The sequence below is a fragment of the Equus quagga genome, chromosome 5, assembly GCF_021613505.1.
Source record: "Equus quagga isolate Etosha38 chromosome 5, UCLA_HA_Equagga_1.0, whole genome shotgun sequence".
Classification (NCBI taxonomy): Eukaryota; Metazoa; Chordata; class Mammalia; order Perissodactyla; family Equidae; genus Equus; species Equus quagga.
The window spans coordinates 11329444-11351207 of record NC_060271.1 but is presented as its reverse complement, the minus strand read 5'-3'; the positions used below and the strand labels follow the sequence as shown (position 1 = coordinate 11351207).

Here is a 21764-nt window from a genome sequence, read left to right as displayed (position 1 = left end):
GTCCAAAGCCCAGCTCTGCCCCCATTGGGCCATGGCACTGCTGGGCAAGTCGTTTCACATCTCCGAGCCCCTGCAGAAAGGGGCTGACCATTCCGGTATGAGGGAGCCCCGCCAGGCAGTGCTCCCCCGAGAAAATGATGCCTGGACCGAGACTTGATAGCGGGATGGGGGGCGGGGGGCGAGGGGTGAGCATCAACAGTCTTCCAGGTGGGCCAAGGGCGGAAGCAGAGGGGCTTTAGACTCTTGAAAGGAACAGAAAAGAAGGCTGGAGCAAGCCTGTGGACAATTTAAAGAATGGCGGGGGAGGGGACGGGGGGGGGACCATTTTGTTTATTTGGTTTGAGGATACAGCTTCAGATTTGCACTTCTGGAAAGCTGTTTGGCTGCAAGGTGGAGAAGGGGTTTGTGTGGGTAGGAAGGTTGTTGGCAGACCAGTTCTGAGGCCAGTGCAGTGGTCCGGGAGAGGGGGATTGGGGCGCGGACTAGGGTGCCGGCAGAAGAGATGGCAAGAGGCGATGAAGACGACATGTGTTAGGGTAGAAAACGGCGTTTGTAAGAATTGGGTTTGGGGAGTGAGGGGGAAGGAGAAAGCCAGGAACCCTCTAGGGTTCCTGGCTTTCTTTTGCCTAGATGGCCAGTTATTCCTGGAGATGGGGGCCTGGAGGCCAAGGGGCATGGGGAGGGACTCTGAATTTGCTTTTGAACTCTTTGAGTTTAGGTGCGTTTGAAGGATTATTTTACAGGGCATTGAATGACCCTGCCAGGCACCCCAAGGGCTGCGGGGAAGGAACGCGGACAGGCGGCAGGGCTTTTGTCTGCCCCGCGGCGGGGAGTGTGCGCAGCATCTGTCCGCAGGCGGGCAGGGAGGTGAAGTTCACCATCTCCGTCTATTCGCGAAGCTCCAGATGCTGACGGAGTCTGGCAGCCGTCCCTGATCCGTCCCCCAACCCCCCGCCGGGGGGCTGGGGGGCTCGTGACGTCTACACCCTCCCCCTCTCCTGTTTCCGACGATCGGTGGAAAAACGGAAACTGCGCACTGAGCGGGGCGCCGCCTGAAATAGCATCTGGTGCCTGTCGGTCAGCGCGCTGTCCGAGCGTCCAGGAGTGAGTGAGTGACGCGGCCCGCTGCCCCGCCAGGAAATGCCACCCGCCTCCGCCCGCCCCGAGCCAGGGGGCCTCCGGCGGGCAGGAAACCCCGGAGCGCCTGGGCTGGGGGGTCCAGGGGGAGGGGAGGTGGGACCCAGACTGGTCAGTCTGGAGTCTGGTCCTGGAGTGGAGCAGCCCGGAGAGACGAGCCTAGCCAGGCGCGGGGCAGTCTCCGACCTGTTTCCCATCCCCACCTCCACCCCCACCAAAGGCTGGGTTCTCCCTAGGCCCCAAATTCTAGGCTTTACATTAAAGTGTTTCTGCCTGTCTCTGGGTACTGGACGATCTCTGAGCTTTCTCCCCTGAGCTTGTCCTCTGGAGGGATGTGGTGTGTGTGCACTGGTGGGCAGCCAGGTTTATTTTCAGTACCTTTCTCTGGCAGTACTATGTGCCGGGTACTGTCCTAAGCACTTCCTAAATATTAATTCAGTTAATTCTTACAACAACCCAGTGAAGTGGGGTCTACCGTTATCTCCAATTTGTAGGCAGCCAACTGAGGCACAGGGAGGTTGCGCAACTTGCAGAGAACACCCAGCTGGTAAGTAACGGAGCTGGAATTCAGGCCTAGGGCAGTCTGGCTTCAGGGCAGCAGAACAACGGCCAGGCAGTCCTGAGTTCCCATCCCTGCTGCCCCACTCGCCGGCCGTGTGTTTCTAGGAAAGTTACTTCATCTCTGAGTTTCACTTTCCTCATCTGTAGAAGGCAGATGATAATTGTCCATACATCATGGTGTTCTCAGGATTATTTTTAGCGGTAAAAACTCTGATTTGAGGAGATGTCATTGTTTCCCCCTTCCACTTCCATATGACCATCGTCTCCATTTTTGTCCCCCTTCCTTGTCCTGGAAGTGCCCTCGCTCATCAGTAAGCAGGCCTGAGCCCAGAATTCCAAGCTTGAAACGTGGCAAGAGTCGTTTCTGTGCTTCCAAACCCGGCCCCGCCGTCCCCACTCCTCAGGGATGGAGAGGACTTCGCTCTGATCCAGTGGTTCTCGCGGTGACCCTCAGCGTCCCCTGGGAACTTGTTACAAAAGCAAATTCTCAGCCCCCCGCCAACCCCGGTCCTGCTAAATCAGAAACTCTGGGAGTGAGACCCAGAAATCTGTTGTAACAGGACATCCAGGTGATTTCTGAGGCGTACAAAAATCTGAGAGCCGCCGCTCTAGTTCACGACCCTCACCTGTAGCAAAGGCCAGGGTAAGAGAATTGAATGTTTTAAGAAAGCACCGTGCTTCCTAATGTTTTGAACCATTTCCCTTTCTCTTGCCCCGGCTGCTTTTACAGAAGACCACAGCGGCTCCAGACTCACGGACCGGGTAGTGCCTGAGCTCGTCTGTCCTCGCAAGCAGAGGACCCAGACAGCTCTGCCATCAGTGGTTTTGCTCCCAGAGCTGTCAGAAAAGCACAGCACACGTGTGCGGCAGCAGCCCTCTAGCTAGCACCTGGTTGCTGGTGGTCACTCAGGGCACTGGCCCTCGTGTATGTGTAAATACTTGTGAGCGGGCCCCTGGAATCCTGAAGGGACTGACTCTACGTACTGAGTGCTTGCTGTGCACGCCCACACCGCTCCCTGCTTCTGCCTCCATTCCGTCATTTCATCCTCCACAATAACCCTGCCGGGCTGCTAGTGTGACCCCCTCTTCAGCGATGAAGGAAACAGGCTCATCTCACCCCAGGTCACGCAGCTTGCCAGCACCCGTGTCGCCTGGGACCCAGTGTCCTCTGCATTCCTGCTGGCTGTAGTGAAGTATTTGCTACGTTGGGAGAACTACTTCAAAATCCTGGACACTTTGGATAGCACTGTGATATGTCCTGGTTTAAACCTCTGTGACTCCAAAGAGGGTAAACAAATGGCCAAAAATCTCATGAAAAGATGCTCCAAATTGCATTAGGGAAATGCAGATTAAAACTGCAATGGGATACCACGACACACCCACTACGATGGTTAAAATTTAGAAGAGTGACAATACCAAGTATTGGCGAGGATGTGGAGCAACTGGAATCCTCATACATTGTGGAAGGGAATGCAAAAATGACAACCACTTTAAAGAGCTCTTTGGCGCTTCCTTATAAACATACAGTTTATAAACAGACACTTACTCGGGAGAATTGAACAACAGAGATCCACAAGAACTCATACACCAATAGTCATAGCAGCTTTATTCATAACAGCTAAAGACCAGAAGCATCCAAATGGCCATCAACAGGTGAACGGATAAACAAACGGTGGTACATTCATGCAAGAGAATACTCCTTAGCAATAAAAAAGAATCAAACTTCTGATACATGCAAAAATATGGAATACTCTCAAAAATGTGCTCAGTGAAAGAGGCAGACACAGAAGAGAATATTAGTGGGTGATTCCATGTATAGGGAGCTCTAGAAAAGGCAAAGCTGTAATGACAGAGCTCAGGTCAAGGGTGGTGGTAGAGGGTAGATGGCAGCAGGGGCACAAGGGAACTTTCTGGGTAACGGAAATATTCTACATCTTCATTGGGGTGGTTATACGCGTGTATGCGTGTTGAAACTCCATAAACTGTACACTTAAAATTCTACTGTACGTGAATCATGCCTCAATAACGGTGATTACAGGCATTTTTCGTGGCCCGGCTCCAGTGTTACCTTGTTCGGAAGCCTTCTCCGATCCATCCTGCTGTGAGATCTCCTCCCACCTCTTGAGGGCCTGGTTCACCCGCCCTTCCTTTCGGCCTGACTCACGCTGCTCAGGCCCAGGCACATGGGGCATCAGTGACGATCTGGGGAATGTGAGAGGAACTGAACTGATGGTGTTTGGAAAAGTGACAGAGACATGGCCAGGAAGGAAGGTCACTTCCTCTGACCTCAGTTTCCCCATCTGTAACAGGGATGGGGCTAGGGAACCACAGGATGTGTCCCTTTTATCCCTTATCATCTCTTTTTACTCTGTCTCTCATCTCTGCCGTCTCCGGCTTTCTCTCCCTCTCCCTGGGTCTGCTCTTCTTCCCTGCCTCGGCCCTGGCTCTTCATCTGTCTTTAATCTGGCTCTCATCTTCGCCTCCTTCCTCTTTTTGGATCTCTGCTCAGGTTGTCAGGGAGAACTCCAGTTCCTCACAGGTACCCTAGAAACAAGGCGTGTGGGTTCTCTTGTCACGTCTCTGACAAGTCAGATCTGAGAGAGGGTCACAAGCTGGTCTGTCAGCTGTGTGGGGCGGGGGTGAGGGGGCGATGAACGGGAGTGGGGAGTGGGGAGAATTTGTTAAAGCACCGTTAGGGAGGCACCCAGGCCTGCTGGACTCTGTCGTACAGCTCTGAGTCACAGGAAAGGCTGTGGCAGGAGGCCCCCTCGTCCGCATGGCCTGGGGCCTGTGTGTCCAGCCCAGAACCCGCTCCACAGGGCAGAGCCGAATGGCGTGGTTAAGAATACATGCTTGTCAGGCCACCCTGGGCTAGAGTTCCTCCTTGTCTACGTAGTGCTGATGGCCCTCAGCAAATCACTTTCTGTGCCCTCAGTTTCCTCATCTCTAAAGTAAGGGTAAAAACAATACATGATCCACAGGTTGCTGGGAAGATTATGAGACACAGAGAGAGCTTAGCACCATCTAAAAAACAGAAGCTATAATTTTTTATTATGACCCTCTACTCCACATCAAGCCCTGTATTCAGACCTAGGGATAAGATGGAGGAGATAGACACAGAAGCAAAGAATTACAGTGCAGCTTAATACATGCTGGGCTAGAGAGGGGTATGCAAGTCCTTTGGGAACCCAGGAGAGACTGTGAGTGTGTGTGTTGGGGGCTATTCTGGCTGAGAAGGATCAGCCTAGACTTTACAAAACTGGTGTCATCTGTCTTAGACTGTAAGAGGAGCAGAGGGTAGGGAAGAGCAATAGCACGTGCAAAGGCCCAGCGATGGGAAGTGAAGGGCACATGTGGGGACGGTGAGAAGCTCAGTGTGACTGTGGCTCAAGTCACACAAAGGGGCTTTGTGGTAGACGAGGGGAGAATGGTGGGCCAGGGCTACCCAAAACACATGCCCACCCAGCTTTATTCATTCATTTTATTCCACATTTGCTAAGCATCTAGTTTGTGCCAGACAGCATCCTAGGTGCCTGGACGACGGAGACGAATAAGACAAGCTCCACTTTCTTGGATAGCATGCCTGCACTGGGCTAAGAACTCTGGGTGCTTTCTCATTCTGTTACTAAAAGCCGTGGTGGGAGAGTGACCATCCACCCTCCCTGGAACTCAGTTTCCTCATCTGTACTGTTGGCGTAGCCCCTGCTTGTTTGTTCATTGTAAAATCGCGCTTTTTGAGCAGAGTCATGGGCCCTGTGCTGGCTGCTGGGATGTGAGAGGACTCGGAGCCCATCTGGGCTGCCCCCCAGGGCCGAGGCTCATGCCTCCTACAGGCTTACAATGGAAAGGAGCCGGAGGAAACAGATACATGAGCTCCGGTCTTTGGCAGCACACGGTTGGGCATGTGGCTTCTCCCAGGTTAGTCCCACCAGTCTTGTCGCCCCAGAACCGTGCACTGGGGCTTGCTGCACTGGGTGACAGGGGAGGAGGGGCAGGGTGAACACCAAGTAAATCTCCTTGAGGCAGAGAGGGAGCCGAGGACTTGGGCTGCCCTGGCACTTCCAGCAGAGCAGACGTTCCTGCCTCCGGCTCCTTCTCCTCTGTCCCTTAATTATTCCTCCAGTATAGTGCCGACCACACGTATCTGGGTGTCTGTGCACCCCGCCAAGCCCCTCGAAGACAGGGACCGTGTCTGGTTTGTCTGCGCCCAGCATGTCACAGAGACAGAGTAGGAGCACCACAAATGCATGTTGAAGAAATAAGAGTGACAGAGACAGAGCTGGAGAAAGAAATGGAGGGAGAGGGACACGGCCAGCAGGAACCCGGGCCATGGACTGAGAGGAAGCAGAACTGGCCAGCCCTCCTGGTCCCAGAAACCGCCACAGAGAACGTGCAGTGCATCCTGCATGGCCCCTGGAGGAGAGAGAAACGGTTCCATGATTTCCTAAGCTGTGAGTCGCAGCCCCTGCCTAGGGCAGCCCAGGAAATGCAGGCCTTGGTGGGGCGGGGGCGCTGGACACCCCGTCTCCACAGATACTCTCTGTGCTGGGTGGGGAGGGGAGGGCAGGCAGGGGCCTCAGGGTGTCACAGCTCAGGCCCCTCGAGGGTGATTCGGGGGGGTTGGAGCAAGTCACTCCTATGGTCTGTGTACTTGCTCCCCTTCCAACCAGCGTCTGCAACCTGGTATCACCTTACGAGGGTATGAACATGTGCTTTAGGGGACTGAAACGCGTGCTCTCCTCAACCCTCTACCCACAAGGGATAAGGAGGAGGAGAAAAAGAAGGAGAAGAGAACATGGGCTCTGAAGCCAGAGAGGCCTGAGTTCAGTCCTGACTTCACCTGTGAGTCTCCATTCCTCTCAGGGATAATCCCGATGCAATGCTCAGGTAAGGGCAAGGGCTCTGGAGAGAGGCTGCCAGGGTCAGAATCCTGGTTCTTGGTATTGGCTGTCTGACTGCGGGCTGTATAACCTCTCTGTTCCTATTTTCGACTCCATAAAATGGAGGATAATAAAAGTATCTACCTCATACAGTCGTTGTGAGGAATAAGTGAGTTAACACATGAAAAGGGCTTAGAAGACAGCAGGCGTGTTCAGTCGATGTTAACCATTGTTAGGTCATTGAGGTGTCATGATGACTGGATGAGACGGTAGATGTGACAGAGCTTTCTCCCGTGACCCTAACGATCCACAACGCAGCAAGCAAACAGTACTGGCTCCATAAGAGATCATTTCCAATCTTCGAAAAAATCTCTGAGAATCATCTCCTCTTCCTGTCCCCCATCTTGTCCTCATTCCACTGTCCCAAGCTGGGATCTTGTCATTCGTTGCAGGTCTTTTCATCTGCATCGTCCCTATTCTCTGTGGTTTGAGCACTTCTGTGAGTGTTTGCATGTGAAACTGCCTCCTTGCTTCTGTGACCTCACAGGGTCATAGTGAGCCCCCAGTGAGATTCTGAGAAGGACTTTGATACATGTTGGATGAGTCTGGCTCTGCACGGACGTGTCTGTGCACGCATAAATGCATTTTAACAACAGCAGGATCTACAGTGCCTTGCCTTTCTTCATCATGCTCCCCAGGCTCTAGCATAAGCCTCCAGACATAGCGGGGACATTCCGCAGACTTTGTCCCTGTGATTCTTCACTGGACGAGGGATCATACATGGTCTCTGCCCTCGAGGAGCTCCCCGCCATGGGTACACATAACCAGCATACAGGCTAGCTGCAATAAATCTCTAAGAGGACAAGAAAAGGACCAGAGAGAGAGTGATGGAAAGTCGAAGGAGGAAAATATCACTTCCACAAGAGGATTTTGGGAAGGTTTCCTGCGGGATGGGAAGGGAACATGGGAGGGGCTAGCCTTTAAGCTGGGTTTTGAAGGGTACACAGGGCTTTGAACTAATGCAGGGTTTGGAGGCAAAGGGAACAATGTGAGCAAAGCAAGAAGGCTGGAAAAAGCGTGTCTGTGTGTGTATGTGCACATGCATGCACTGCCTTTTCTTTCTTTATGGCACGCAGGGGAACAGCGAGGGACTAGGTTTGATTGCTGATACCTAACTTACTGATGCAAATACTGTGGCCTGCGATAGTACAGGAGGGAGGCTACAGCCCTGAGTTCCAGTCCCAGCTCTGTGCTTATGAGCTGGGTGAATTTGAGGAAGTCCCTGCTCTTCTTTGGGTCCCAGTGTCCTCTTCTGTACAATGAGGACTTAGTGATTTCTGAGGGCGCTGCAGCTCTGACACCCTTGGATACCTGATGTCATCTTTTCCATTGTTTTTAATTAGTCCCTCCTGTCGTCCTGGTCCCAGACCTCCCGTGAAGAGGAAGGACGCAGGGCTCTCCCCAAATCCATCCTTTTCCTGGAGTTCAGTCTCTGACCAGGAAGTGGGAAAGCAGGATTTCCTCTGAGGATGTCCTCTGTGACCCAGACAGTTCCGGTTTGGGGAGTGGGGAGGAGACAGGGAACATCATCCAGGCTTTCAAACCCTGAAGCCCCTTTCATGGCCCTGATGTTTTCTTCCATACTGGACTTAGAGCTCCTTAAAAACCAGGAATGTATTATTCAGAGCTGGAGAAAGGTATGTCGTTACCCCTTCAAACAGATATTATTCCTCAACATTTTAGTGGGAAAAAGTGAATTCTCTTTTTCTTTTTAAACTGTGAAACATATTAAGCATTATAAAAGGTAGGGAAATCTCCTTTTCCTCATCTAGGACTGTGGAAATCCTTCAAAGTCCTTCGAGGTCTGACTCCAGTGCTAACTCTTGCGGAAGCTTTCCCCTCTCTGGACTTGTAAACCACCCCTCACACCCTACTTCTGCATCATCAGTTCATACAATCATGGAATGTCAGAGACCCATGGGCTAACCCCTTCACCTCAAAAATTGGGAAACTCAAGCCTACTGATATGAGGTGATTTGCCCAATGTCACAGAATTTGGGGCAGAGGGACAAGAGGAAACCAATTGTTGCTGACTCCTCATATACCTATTCATATATCCATGCTTTCCAACAAGCTGTTCCCGCTATCAAAAATACCACCTCTTCCCTTTTTCTTCCTTATTGCTCCTGCAAGATTCTGGAAAAATCTGGAACGTTCTCAGAATAACCCTCCTCCCAGCTTCTCAATATATTCTCACATTTTCTATAGTTTTATTATAAGCACTGACCTCATTGTATTGTTAATGTTTCATCTCTCTCCCATTAGATCGAGATTCACAGAACAAATTAGTCTTGTTCATCACTTTATACTCAGCATCTAGCTCAGTGCCCAGCAGAATCGACACTAGATACCTGTTGAATGATTAGGAGTAAAAAAGGTGCTGATAGGGGGAGGAAGAATGGAGGGGGGGCAGGGCTGCTGCTGGGCTAGATGCTCTGGAATGACACTCAGCTGATGTCCTGGTGCTAACTATGGACATGTGACCTTGGCCCGGTTATACCTTGCGTCTGTCTCATCATCTGTAAAAAGGGGTTAATGACGCCTGCCATATATACTTCAGTCAGGTTGGGTTGTGAGGATTGTGGGAAAGCCTTACAGTAGACCCAGTGGGTACCATGATGTAAAAATCACTGAAGTGAACTCTTGAACCTGAACAGAACTGGGTTGCCCACTTCAGGACTCTTGAATAAAAAATAGCTTCTGGTCTTGGCTAAGGGCAAGGGTACTCCTTCTTGAGGGAAAATAAGGCAGGGTAGTTTAAAGAACAGCTCGTATTTAAAATAGCATTGATTGTAGTATTTGAAATCATTCATTCAGCTCGAGATCTCCTTCTTGTAGGAAGCTCTTCCTGAATTCCTCAGGCCTCAGAGAAGTTGTATTTCTCAGTGACTTATTAAGAGCTTGAGTTCTGGAGTTATACCTAACCTTGAATCTCTGGTAGCAACTTCCTTGGGTAAGTCACTTCCCTGAGGCTGTTCCCTCAACCATAGGATGACAATCACCAGCTGGACTCAGCCAGGAAACTTAAACGAACTAACCCGTGTGAAGCGCTCTGCACAGCACCCTGTGAGCGCATGCTAAGTCCTAGAGATGGAAACTATCATGATTACACTGCTGTGGCTCCTTACAGTCTGGATCACTCATTTTGGCTTTTCATCATACACTGCCTCATACCATTGTGTGACTGTTTCCAGGGTGTATCTGTTTTCCTTCGAGTCTTTACAGCTGGCAAAGGGCAAGGCTTATGTCTAACGTGTCTGCATCGACATCTGTGGAGCTTAGCACAGACAGGGCAAGGCAGAGGACAAGGGAGCATAGAGTAATCAGCCAGCAAGGAGCTCAAAGATAGAGTGAGGGGACGTTTGGTGAAGGTGGGGGGCGCCAGTGGGCCAGGACCCAGCCTAATAGGTTTGTTTCCCCGAAGCTGGGTAATAGAAGCTCCAATTCCTTATTCCATTTGAAGTAGCACCCATGTATCTATAAACAGCATGCTGTGGGACTGGATGAAAGAATTCAGAGAAATGTCTCTTGAAAAGCAGTCATCTCCAAAGTCTTTTAATCCAAATTTCCCAGTACCAATGCTGTTTCCAAAGATGCCTATCATAGCAACTAATTTGCCAAATAACTTCCCACAGTAAAATATTCTTCTCAGAGAACTTTCTGAAGGAGGCTTCAGTGATGACCCCTCTTGTCTGGCATGTATTTAGTAGAGATGTTTTGTTGAATCAATCTGCAGCCCAAATTCAGTCTCCAAAACTGCATAGGCATCTTATCAGAGGCCTTAAATTAGATACGCTCACAGAAGTGATGGAATTAGGTTTTCACCTAAAAAGTCTCAGATTCAGTTTTTATTGTTCGGATAGAGACCTTTTTGTTTGGTGTGAATTACAGGGCTCCCAGTGATAACAGTAAATTAATGAAGCTGTCAGTTAATTCACTGGCATTCTGTTTTTTTCAGTGATGTGCAATATAAATTGTACCTACACTTGCTCCTCGGGTGAAACACTGAGGGTTAAACAGCATACTTGAAGTGGCATTGGCAATTCCATTACTTAAAAACTCACTCCAATGAAACCTGTAGGTGGTTTTTTATGCTATCTATTAAAATAACTAAAGTCCCAAATGATGCCTATGGAAACAAACGTAAACAGAGAGAATCACTCTCATTGCCATTTCCATGTCTGAATTTTAACCTGAAAAAGCAACACCACAGGGAAACACAAACCATGCGGTCCCTGGATCCAGTGCAGAACAGCAGAGAGCCACTATGTTATTTACTTCGGCTTGCTAACCATCAATTGTTTTATCATACTTCAGATGGCCCAGTTGGGTTGGAAAGTATTTAGGGATCCAAAGTCCAAAGATCCACAAACGGGATCTTTCCAGTTTATGTATGAAGCTTTGATAAAAGGCAATGGCATCTTAACTTCAGCAGAAGGGCTTAATCTCTCAAGTGAATGAGGACATTTTTTTCATTTATATTCAGAAATGACAATTTAAAACCTAATTTTTAAAAAGGTGGGGGAAAAAAGGAAGCAACTATTGATACCCTCAACAACCTGGATGGATCTCAAGAACATTATGCTGAGTGAAAACCAATTTCAAAAAGTTACGTAGTATGATTCCATTTATACTAACGCTCTCTAAATGAGGAAATTCCTGTGATGGAGAACAGATCATTGGTTGTCAGGGTTAGGGCTGGAGGGAGGGTGTATTTTCAAGGGCAGCGCTAGGCAGTTTCTTTGCGATGCTGGAACAGGTCTGTATGGTGATTGTGGTGGTGGTGGTGGTTATGCAGATCTATAATAAATGATAAATTTCATAGAGCTATACACCAAAAAGTAAATAAATGAGTGCGCGTGGAAACTTGTGAAACTTGAAAGGTGTAGTTTAGTTACTAATGTTGTGCCCAATGTCAATTTCTTGGTTTGATCATTTAATACAGCTATGTAAGATATTATTATTGGGGGTTGCTGGGTGAAGGGTACCCTGAATTCTCTGTATTATTTCTGTAAATACAGTCTAAAAGTTTTAAAAAAAAAGTGGAGAGGATATGCTATAGCAGAGGACAAAGGAAAGCAGTCAATCTAGACATTTTTATTATATTAAAAATATTAAAACATTTGAAAACTCACAAAGTTTATAAAACACACACACAATAATTTTCTTATCCTGTGATAGATATGTTGAAAATGTTATATTAACATCAACCCACCAGTCTGCAAAAGTTCTACTGCCACAGAACTTAATATGCGCCCTAATTAAGAGGACATATACACTCCTTGTATAAAAGACCTTAAGGTATTCTAAATAAGACAACTTGTCCCTTAAATTCAATAAGGGTTCATTTAGCTAATTTAGTCAGCGTCATGATAACCTTACGTTCTTTTAGGTGACTTGGTAGATGCAGAGATGCAACATGCTAGGAAAACGGACTTTTCAAAACGTACAGTATAAGAGAGCAGTTGGGATTCAGAGTTGGATAGTATCTGTTTACCTAAATTTGTTGAAATAACTGATCTCAGGATTTGGTTTTTTAAAAAAGGTTTCAGTGATGCCGAACAGCTCTATTTGAACAAAGGGAACTTAGCCCTCCTACTAGCCAGCCATCTCATAGACAATGAGGTCACTTGTTCAGCTCTTTGCAATCAGCTGCTACCAAGAAAGAGAGAGACCCTACAGTGACTAGGATCCCAAAGCACCAAAGGCTCCGGCTTCCCTCAGGATCTTCAGGAGACAGCCTGTCCTCATGTCAGGAGGGTGGGGAGTTAAAGGTTTAAAATAATTTTGGCAACTGTCTGAGACGCTTTACATCTAAGAAGGTGCCTACTGAATTCATACTATTCATTTGCTTTAAAGTTTCAGAAGGTTTTAAACTTTCAGGAAAAAGTGGAGCGTCCCTTTCATTTTCTTTCTCAGGATGTTGGGTAAACTCTGCTTTTCCAGTTCGGAGGTTCGCTGCGGGACTTGGTTTAAGGTTCTTTAAAAAGAATGCTGGGTTTTCATGCAACTGCTGTGCTGCTTTTAGCTGAAGAACTTCATTTGTAATATTTCTCAATACTGGCATATCTGGGGGGGTGCCCACAGATTCACAGCTATAACAATTAATTATCTCACAGCCGTTCCTAGAGGGCTCTTGCTGACGATCAAGTTGTTCAGGTATGGATGTAAGGTTTTGATTCAATAAATGTTCACTCTTGCTGTCTGTGTTGGTCAGAGGCTCCTCTTCATCTTCACTATTGTCACTGCTTTGTATGAGTCCATATCTCTTCATATATTTTTTGGTTGCAAATGACATATTGTTTGGTGAAATTAAACTAAGCCCCACACTGCTTCTGTCTGTGTTAATATGTAGAAAGCTAAAAGATGAGTCACAGTTATTTTGGTTTGATCGAGTAAGAGACAGTTGTGAAAGCTGATTTTCATTTAAATATTTCAGAGCTATAGCATTTGCCTCCATGCTCAAATCCATACCACTGGGGCTTAAACCACTCATGCCAACATTAGCAAATGACATGTAGTTTAATCCAGAGATCACTGCTTCAGGGCTGATGCGTGCCAACACACTGAAAGACACAATGGAGAAGGCCATCATTTATCTTATTTTGAGTACTAAATAGTGTTATCCTAATGTGTTCCATTCTATGAAAGTAACAAAAGGTCTTCAGCTTTAAGCTTCATGGTGCTTTTTATCTGAGTGGTCAGACATCTAAGTCTTGACGATCCAGATACATTCAAGGGATAAATATGATAACCTAGAAAGTGATCCACAATTCAAAGACTGAAAGTGGAATGCAAATTAATTTTCCTAAACGTATCCAACAGTCATGGTTTTAAGACCAAATACAAGGCCACAAAATGTAAAAGCCATTCAATATTGGTAAAGTAAAACAAAAATAAAATCAAACAGAAACACATTTGATAATATAACATCACAAGCTTTGGTGAGTAACTCAGAATATTAAATTGTCGGGGCTGGCATGGCCAAGTGGCTGGGTCCATGTGCTCTGCTTTGGCGGTCCAGGGTTTGGATCTTGGGCCAGACATGGCGCTGCTCATTGGGCCATGCTGGGGCAGTGTCCCACAGAACACAGCGGGAGGCACTCACAACTAGAGTGTGCAGCTATGTACTGGGGGGTTTTGGGGATGAGAAGAAGAAGAACAACAACAACAACAAAAAAGATTGGCGGACGTTAGCTCAGGTGCCAATCTTTATTAAAAAACAAAAAATTTAAATTGTCCATAGTAGAACAGATTCCACTTGTACTGAGTGAAAAACATCAACCAGTCTCTGGATATGCGTGTGTGTGTGTGTGTGTATGCGTGCACGTCTGTGTGTGTATACACTAATTTTCTTTCATTACATATAGTCTTCAACTCACTTTGGTTGGCCTTATCTCATTAACATTAACTGACTAGGCTTTTCCTTTATATCACACATAAAATAGCAGCTGCTAATTTTTATTAACGCCTTATAATGTGCCAGGCGCTCTGCTGACCATTCGGTATCTCATGTAATACTCACGAAAACCTTCCTCAGGGAGGTCTTCCCCATCAACTATCTCAACCTTACTCTTCCTGCCAACACTTCACATTCCCCTCCCTTTACTATTCTGTTTTCTCCTTAGCACTATGGCTATTTATATCTTCAACTCACATTACTTATTTATGTCTAGCTCCCTCAGGAAAGGCCATGACAGCAGGGATTTTGGTCTGTTTTTTCCCCACTGCAATATCCTTGGTGCCTGGAACAGTGCCCGGCACATAGTAGGTACTCAATAAATATTTACTGAATGAATAAAAGAAATAGGGGGGCCGGCCCTGTGGCCGAGTGGTTAAGTTTGCACCCTCCGCTTCAGCAGCCCAGGGTTTCGCTGGGTCTGATCCTGGGCACGGACATGGCACCGCTCTAGTAGCTATGAAGGATAAGAAGGATTCTGGCAAGTAGAATGGTGAAAAAGAGCATCCCAAGTAAAGTAACAGCAAGGAACCCTTGCAAATGCCAACGGTGAGTAAGCTGAAACTCGGGTGAGAGCAGTAGGAGATAATATTTAAAAACCAAGTTTAAGAAAAACTGTGAAACAATGTGAATTAACTAGGTAGGCTTTACATAGTCTCATGTTTGGAGTATCCTCTCAGCCTAAGATTAGCGACAAACAAAATTTGACTTCTTCTATGTGTTGGAAAAATAGTTTCAGTGCAGGTTCATTTTTAATCACAGTAATATATACAATCCATTAACAATCAACAAAATATAAATTAAAAATAATTTAAGATATTTTTGGTCTTCTACGACCCAGGGTTTTGCCAGTTCAGATCCTTGGCACAGACCTACTACTGCTTGTCAGGCCATGCTGAGGTGGTGTCCCACACAGCACAACCAGAAGGACCTGCAACTAGAATACGAAACTGTGTACTAGGGGGTGCTTTGGGGAGAAGAAGGAAAAAAAGAAGAAGAAGATTGACAACAGATGTTACTCAGGTGCCAATCTTTAAAAAAGAAAAAAGTAAAAAAATAAATAAATAAAATAAAATAGGGTGGCCACTGTGAAGAAGTACATTACCTAAAAACTACTCCCCAAAGGCATTTACACCAAAATGTAAGGGTTACACATAGAATGCACATAATCTGTACATTCCAGTAGACATTATACAGACATTATACAGCTTCTATCTCACAGTATTGAAATAAACACTTCAAAAATGTTAGCCTCACTCTCCCACACTGTTAGTAGAAATATAAACTGGTACCACTATTTTGGTGGGAAATGGCAACATCTACCAAAACTTTCAATGCCCATCTCCTTTGATCCTACCTACTTCTAGGAATTTATCCTACAAAGATACTTGTACAAGCACCTGTAGAATGATGTTCACTTAGCATTGTTTCAGATCAGAAATAAGACAGCCTAGTGTTAAAGTTCAGTGTTCTCATTGCCTTGGCGACCTGGGTTCGGTTCCCAGTCCCAGAACCACACCACTTGTCTGTCAGTAGTCATGCTGTGGTGGTGGCTCACATAGAAGAACTAGAAGGACCTAACAACTAGAATATGCAACTATGCACTGAGGCTTTGGGGAGGAAAAACAAAGAGGAAGATTGGCAACAGATGTTAGCTCAGGGTGAATCTTTCCCAGGAAAAAATAAATAAATAAATAAATAAATAAGAAGCAAATCAATCAAGAAACTGAAGAAAAAAAAGAAAGAAAGAAGCAATTCAGCCTCAAAGTCCATTAACAGAGGACCAGGGTTCACTATATTACATGGGTACAACAGAATATTATGCAGCTGTTTAAATACATGAGAAAGAACTGCATATACCTATAAAGAAATGTTAAGAAAAAGAAAACCAAATTGCAACACTCATTGTACACACACATACTTGAAGAATACAAAACATTTATAGAAGAATACAAAAGAAACAGTTAAGAGAAGTAACCTCAGAGGAGCCAGACTGAGGAGTCTGGAGAGTGGGGGCTTTTGTATTTTATCTGATACTCTTGTGTGTTATTTGATATTTTTTTAAATCATGAGACTGTATTACTTTTGTAACTGGAAAACATCAAAAATAATTAAGAGAAAACATGCTAATTAACCTTAATAATATAATTTCCAGATTTTATTCTCTTGAAAAGCAAGTATGTGCTGATGCCATCTTTGATGAAGAAGAATCTACACAAGAGAACATGGCAGTTGCAACTGGTGAACAATAAGTAAAGTTCATGAAACTATACTCTTCAAAACACATTCCTACAAAAAGGAATGTTTTTGCTTTTTAGACGGCATAACTGCATAACCATACACCCAGAAGCTGGCCCAGACCCTATCACCTCCAGGAAGACTTTCTAGACACCAGAAACGAGTAAAGGCTCATTTCTCTTTCTCCAAGACTCTTAGAGTATTTTGTTGGCATCTTTACCCAGGAGACATCCCGTAACATCTTTCAAATTCCTCGTGTATATAACCCTCTCTCCTACTAAAATGAAAACTCTAAAAGGTAGAGATGATCTCTTATTCATCATACATGCAGTAGGCCCTGAATAAATGATGAATCAATTGAACTGAGTGGCAAGCTTATACCTTATCTCAGGAGACTGCTGCGATATATCTAAAATTTTTTCATCTTTTAAAATAAATTTTAAAGTTACCTGGCATGATCTACTTTATGTGCATTTTTCTTGATTTTAGTGGGAGAATCAATTTTTACTCCAAGGCTTCTTAGTTGCTTAAGGGTTGCATTAAGAACACAATCTTTGTCCACCAGTCCTGAATCATGTTTTTTTTTCTTTGTATGGTAAACATTTTGGGTTCTGGTGCATTCGTGGCTGATAACTACTGCTGTGGTAGATGGCTGCTCAGTCTCTTCACAGACTGACTTATTCAATAGGTGGTTCACTTGACCCTGATGAAAAGAAAAAGGACATATTTGAAAAATCACTACTAACAATCTTAGGAAACAAAAATGTAAATAATACCATAAGTAAGGCTAGGGAAAAGTACAATGTCTTAAATTCTACAAAGTATAAATATATTTGAAAGTATTATAGGGTTTTTATAAAAGAGCCCATCCTAATGAATTATTTCATCAGACCCTAGAAGAAATTTAGAATGTTTGTTCAGAACTTGTTCATTTTAAAACAGATTTAAAATCATTTGAGTAACATTTCAAGCGTTTTCGAGCATTTATAGTAAATTCTTTATAAAGTTTTAAATCTTGTTTTCATGTGAAAAATGGTAATGTTTGAGAGTTATAAATTAGATCTTTATGAAATTTTCAGAATTTAACTCCTCTCTTTTCTCACTTTGAATGAGAATGCCCTGTGATACTATCTCTGCTTTGCTGATAGTAAAGCATATTTCCTTCCCTGAGCACACAGCTGCTAACACCAGTCTGGGACCTAGCAGGCAAATAACAAATACGTGTTCACTAATGAATACTTAGGGCCCTATGAGCTATGTTTAATTAGCCTTCAGTTATAAATGGAGAAATCAAATGTTCCAAAATCTACAATTTGGATGGAAGTGACACCCAGGGTCATTCGACTTTCAAATCCCAGTTTACATTCTAACTTTTCCAAGATGACTATTTCCTTCAACCAGAATTATCCCTTTTTATTCTGTGCTGTCTTTGCTTACAGCACTTCTCAGCCTGTCCTATAAGTATTTGTTACTGATATTGATGTGCTATGTCCCCCCAGGTTCTCAAGGGCAGAGATTGTCATATTCATCTTTATGTTATCCACTTAACTTAGTTCACTTTCTTAGACTAAGCTAAGTGTTCAAGAAAAATCTGCTTACCTGAACCAAAATCAGTAAATATTATCATAAATATTCCTTACTTTCCAATTTTCAAACTTCCTGCAAACTCCTGCTTGTTTATTCTGGTACTAACTTTAACGTGAATTTGGGATAATATCAACACATATTTTTTTAAAGATCGGCACCTGAGCTAACAACTGTTGCCAATCTTCATTTTTTTCCCTGCTTTTTCTTCCCAAGTACCCCCAGAGTACATAGTTGTATATTTTAGCTGTGGGTCCCTCTAGTTGTGGCATGTGGGACGCCACCTCAGCAGGGCCTAACAAGCGATGCCATGTCCGTGCCCAGGATCCAAACCAGTGAAACCCTGGGCTGCTGAAGCGGAGCTCATGAACTTAACCATTCGGGCACAGGGCCAGACCCTCAACACTTATAGTTTTAAAATAAGGCTTTTTTTTTTTTTTTTCCTGGCTATCTAAGTTTCTGATGACTGGGATGCTTACAGTAAATTACTAAACTTAGGTTATCATAATTTAAGAAAAGCTAAAGGAAATAAGTGATCTATCATTAACTTTGGGAAAATATTTTCATATCAAGGTCCCAATCAGTTTAAATATAGGAAAGGCTTAACTAGTATACTCTAGACTAAATAACCATGTCACAAAAGATGAAATGCTTCACATTTTCTCACCAATAAATCCTGGTATATTTTCTGGTTATCTGATGGTTGATGAGGCAAAGGTTGCGTTACTTGCTCAATTTGTGGTTCCCCTGATGTTACAGAGCTGTTATTAGCACCCTCTGTTGGTCCACTGTGTAAGCACATGCTTACACTCTCTGCCAGCACGGAATTCGGAAAGAACACAGGCACATCAGGTTCTTTTGTCACAACTGGAGAAGAGCTGCTTGAAAGAGTACACACAATGTGTTAGTTATCAGGGTACCTTTAACACATATTTGAAGTACAGGAACTCAGGAAGAAAGAGGTAGGATTCAAGCAGTATTCTGGTTTGTATTTTCAGCTTAGTGATGCTATGTGAGCATCTCACATCTTGATAGGCTGCATATAAACTGGATCACGACACCTTTTTAAGTTATGTTATCTAAATTTGATGACTTTCTTTGAAAGCTGGAAAACAACCTGTTGATTTCTCTTGAACTTGATGCAATGGAAATTTTTAGAGTATTTAAAAATTTAAAACATATTGTTTGTTCACTTCAAGTTTTCAAATATAGTTAAGATCCCTGTCAAAGGGAGTTCATAAGCTGTCATTTATAATCACATTATATATTTGGTGGTATTCCTTTTCTTCATTATGCTTTTATGTATTTTTCAAATTTTATACAATGAGCATTTATTACTTTCAATATTAGAGTATAAATACATATTTTTAAAAGAACTACGGAAAGCAGTATTAAAAAACATTTCTTGTAAGAACAATAATCTGTGGCTATTGTAGAAAACAGAGAAAAGTAATAATAACTATCAGCTATCAGAAAGCTTATCATGGGCCAGGCACTGTTTCAAGTACATATCTTATATAATCCTGACCAAAAAGATCTATAAGATAGTACTATATATTATCCCTATTTGACAGATGCAGCAATTAAAGCACAGAGAGGTTAGGTAACTGCTCAAAGTTACAGCAAGTATGAAGAAAATAAAAGTCAGAGATAATTCAATACCTAGAGATAACCACTGTTAACATTTCAGAGTATTTCCATCTACACTTTTCTATAGATATGTATTTTCTCTGAAAAACTGCACTGTATTATAGTTTTAGAAGTTTCTTTTTAAAACCTAATATTACATCATGAGTATCTTCCCATTTCATTAAATATTCTTAAAAACAAGTTTTAATCATTACATAGTATTTTATTTTACAGATATAGTATGATTTTTCTAACCACATCTCGTCATTAAAACTCAGCTTATTTCCAATTTTTTCCATATTGTCTAATTTCAACTTGTTATGAAGTGCCAAGCACTCATTTGGTACCTGATATGTACAACAAATATTAACTTTGTAAAACAGCAGTCAAGATATAATTCTAAGAAAAAAATCAATAAATTTGACTACACAAAATAAAAAATTTTTACATGGCAAAAAACATTAAACAAAGTTAAAAGACAACTGACAAAAGTGGAAGAAAATATTTACAACATATACAACAAAGAGCTAACATCTCTAATATATAAACAACACTTAAAAACTGAGGGGCAAAGGACCCAAAACTCTAGTAAAAAAATGATGAAAGACACAAACAGATGATTCACAAAGATATCAAAATGATCCTCAACATGAAAAAGTGATCTAACTCACCTGTAATTTTAAAAACGAAAATTAAAACAATATCAATATACCATTTATCACCTATCAGACTGGTAAAAAGTTTTTTTTTTAATATGGCAACATATTTTGCTGGCACAGCTGTGGGCAAACAGGTAATCTCATACAATGCTGATGAGACTGCAAAATGGTACACCCCTTCTGCAGGGAAATTTGGTATACTAAGCAAAATTACATATGCACTTAACTTTGGATGCAGAAATCCTGTTTCTAAAACAATTCAAAAGTATACACGTGCAAGGTAATTCACTGTAGCGTTGCCTGTAATTGAAAAATATTGGAAACAGTCTATGCTCATAAATAGGTGGTTTATTAAACTAAGGTGCTTCCACACAATGGAGTACTACACAGCTATAAAAAAAATGAAGATCTCTAGGAACTGATATGGAGTGATTTCCAGTATATATTGTTAAGTGAAAAAAGAAAAGTTCAGAATACCACCTATGGTATGCTACTTTTCTATATCTCATGTAAGAAAGAAGTAATAAAAGAAAATATAGACACATATGCTGTTTGTGTAAAAGAAATGCAGGAAGGATTAGCCAGTAACTAAAGAGACTGATTTTCTAAAGGAGAGGGGTGGGAAAAGCAGGAATTTGGGAACAGGGTAGCAGGGATGAGAAGGGAGTAACTTTTTTGAGTATATATCTTTTTTTTTTTTTAAAGATTGGCACATGAGCTAACATCTGTTGCCAATCTTTTGGGTTTTTTTCTCCTCCTCCCCAAAGCCCCCCAAGTACATAGTTGTATATTCTAGCTGTGGGTCCTTCTGGTTGTGCTACATGGGATGCCGCCTCAGCATGGCCTGATGAGCAGTGCCATGTCTGCACCCAGGATCTGAACTGGCGAAACCCTGGGCTGCTGAAGCAGAGCACGCAAACTTAGTAACTCGACCACAGGGTCAGCCCCTGACTATCTATCTTTTTACACAGTTTAGTCTGTTAGAACCATAGTAATGTTTCAGATACTTAAAAAACAAATAAAATCAAACCAAATATGAAGGCACCCGAACATGGAATACAAACAGTAACAAAATAACCTAGTGGCATTACAAACAAATAACATAACCACACAAGGGAATGAGGAAGAAAAGAACTAACAAATAACTATGGAAAAAGGTATTTACATTGAATATTGTAAGGCTAAAGATAAAAAGAATTATAAACAAATATCATACTCTAGTAAATCTGTTTGAGAATTCTTAGCAATTCTGAAACTCTGTGTATACTAGGATTGAACAAATAAGTAAGTATAGTGTGCATAATGAGAGCCAGGTTTCTCCTCTTGGGGAAAGAAGTTATAAATAAGAAAAAAGGCGGGGGGGGGGCGGAACAGCAGGGTTGATAATATGGAGGACAGAATTAGCAATTTGGAGGATAGAAATATAGAAATACTGCAGATAGAGGAGGAGAGAAAACTAAGACTAAAAAGAAATGAAGAAACTCTCCGAGAACTATCCAACTCAATTAGGAAATGCAACATAAGGATTATAGGTATCCCAGAGGGAGAAGAAAAGGA

The 21764-nt window shown here is 43.5% G+C and overlaps 1 protein-coding gene across 4 annotated transcripts in view; it reads right to left on the bottom strand.

Moving 5' to 3' along the window:
* Nucleotides 1-11776: 11776 nt before the first annotated feature.
* The window catches only part of STIL (STIL centriolar assembly protein), a 54031-nt gene continuing 44043 nt past the window's right edge, over nucleotides 11777-21764 (bottom strand). For all 4 annotated transcript variants that reach the window (XM_046660281.1, XM_046660282.1, XM_046660283.1 and 1 more), the window contains 3 exons: nucleotides 18587-18797; nucleotides 16785-17038; nucleotides 11777-13204 (listed from right to left, as the gene is read on the bottom strand). In XM_046660281.1, the coding sequence (XP_046516237.1) occupies nucleotides 12415-13204; nucleotides 16785-17038; nucleotides 18587-18797 (1255 nt within the window). In that variant the 3' untranslated portion in view covers nucleotides 11777-12414. The remainder of the gene's footprint in view (nucleotides 13205-16784; nucleotides 17039-18586; nucleotides 18798-21764) is intronic.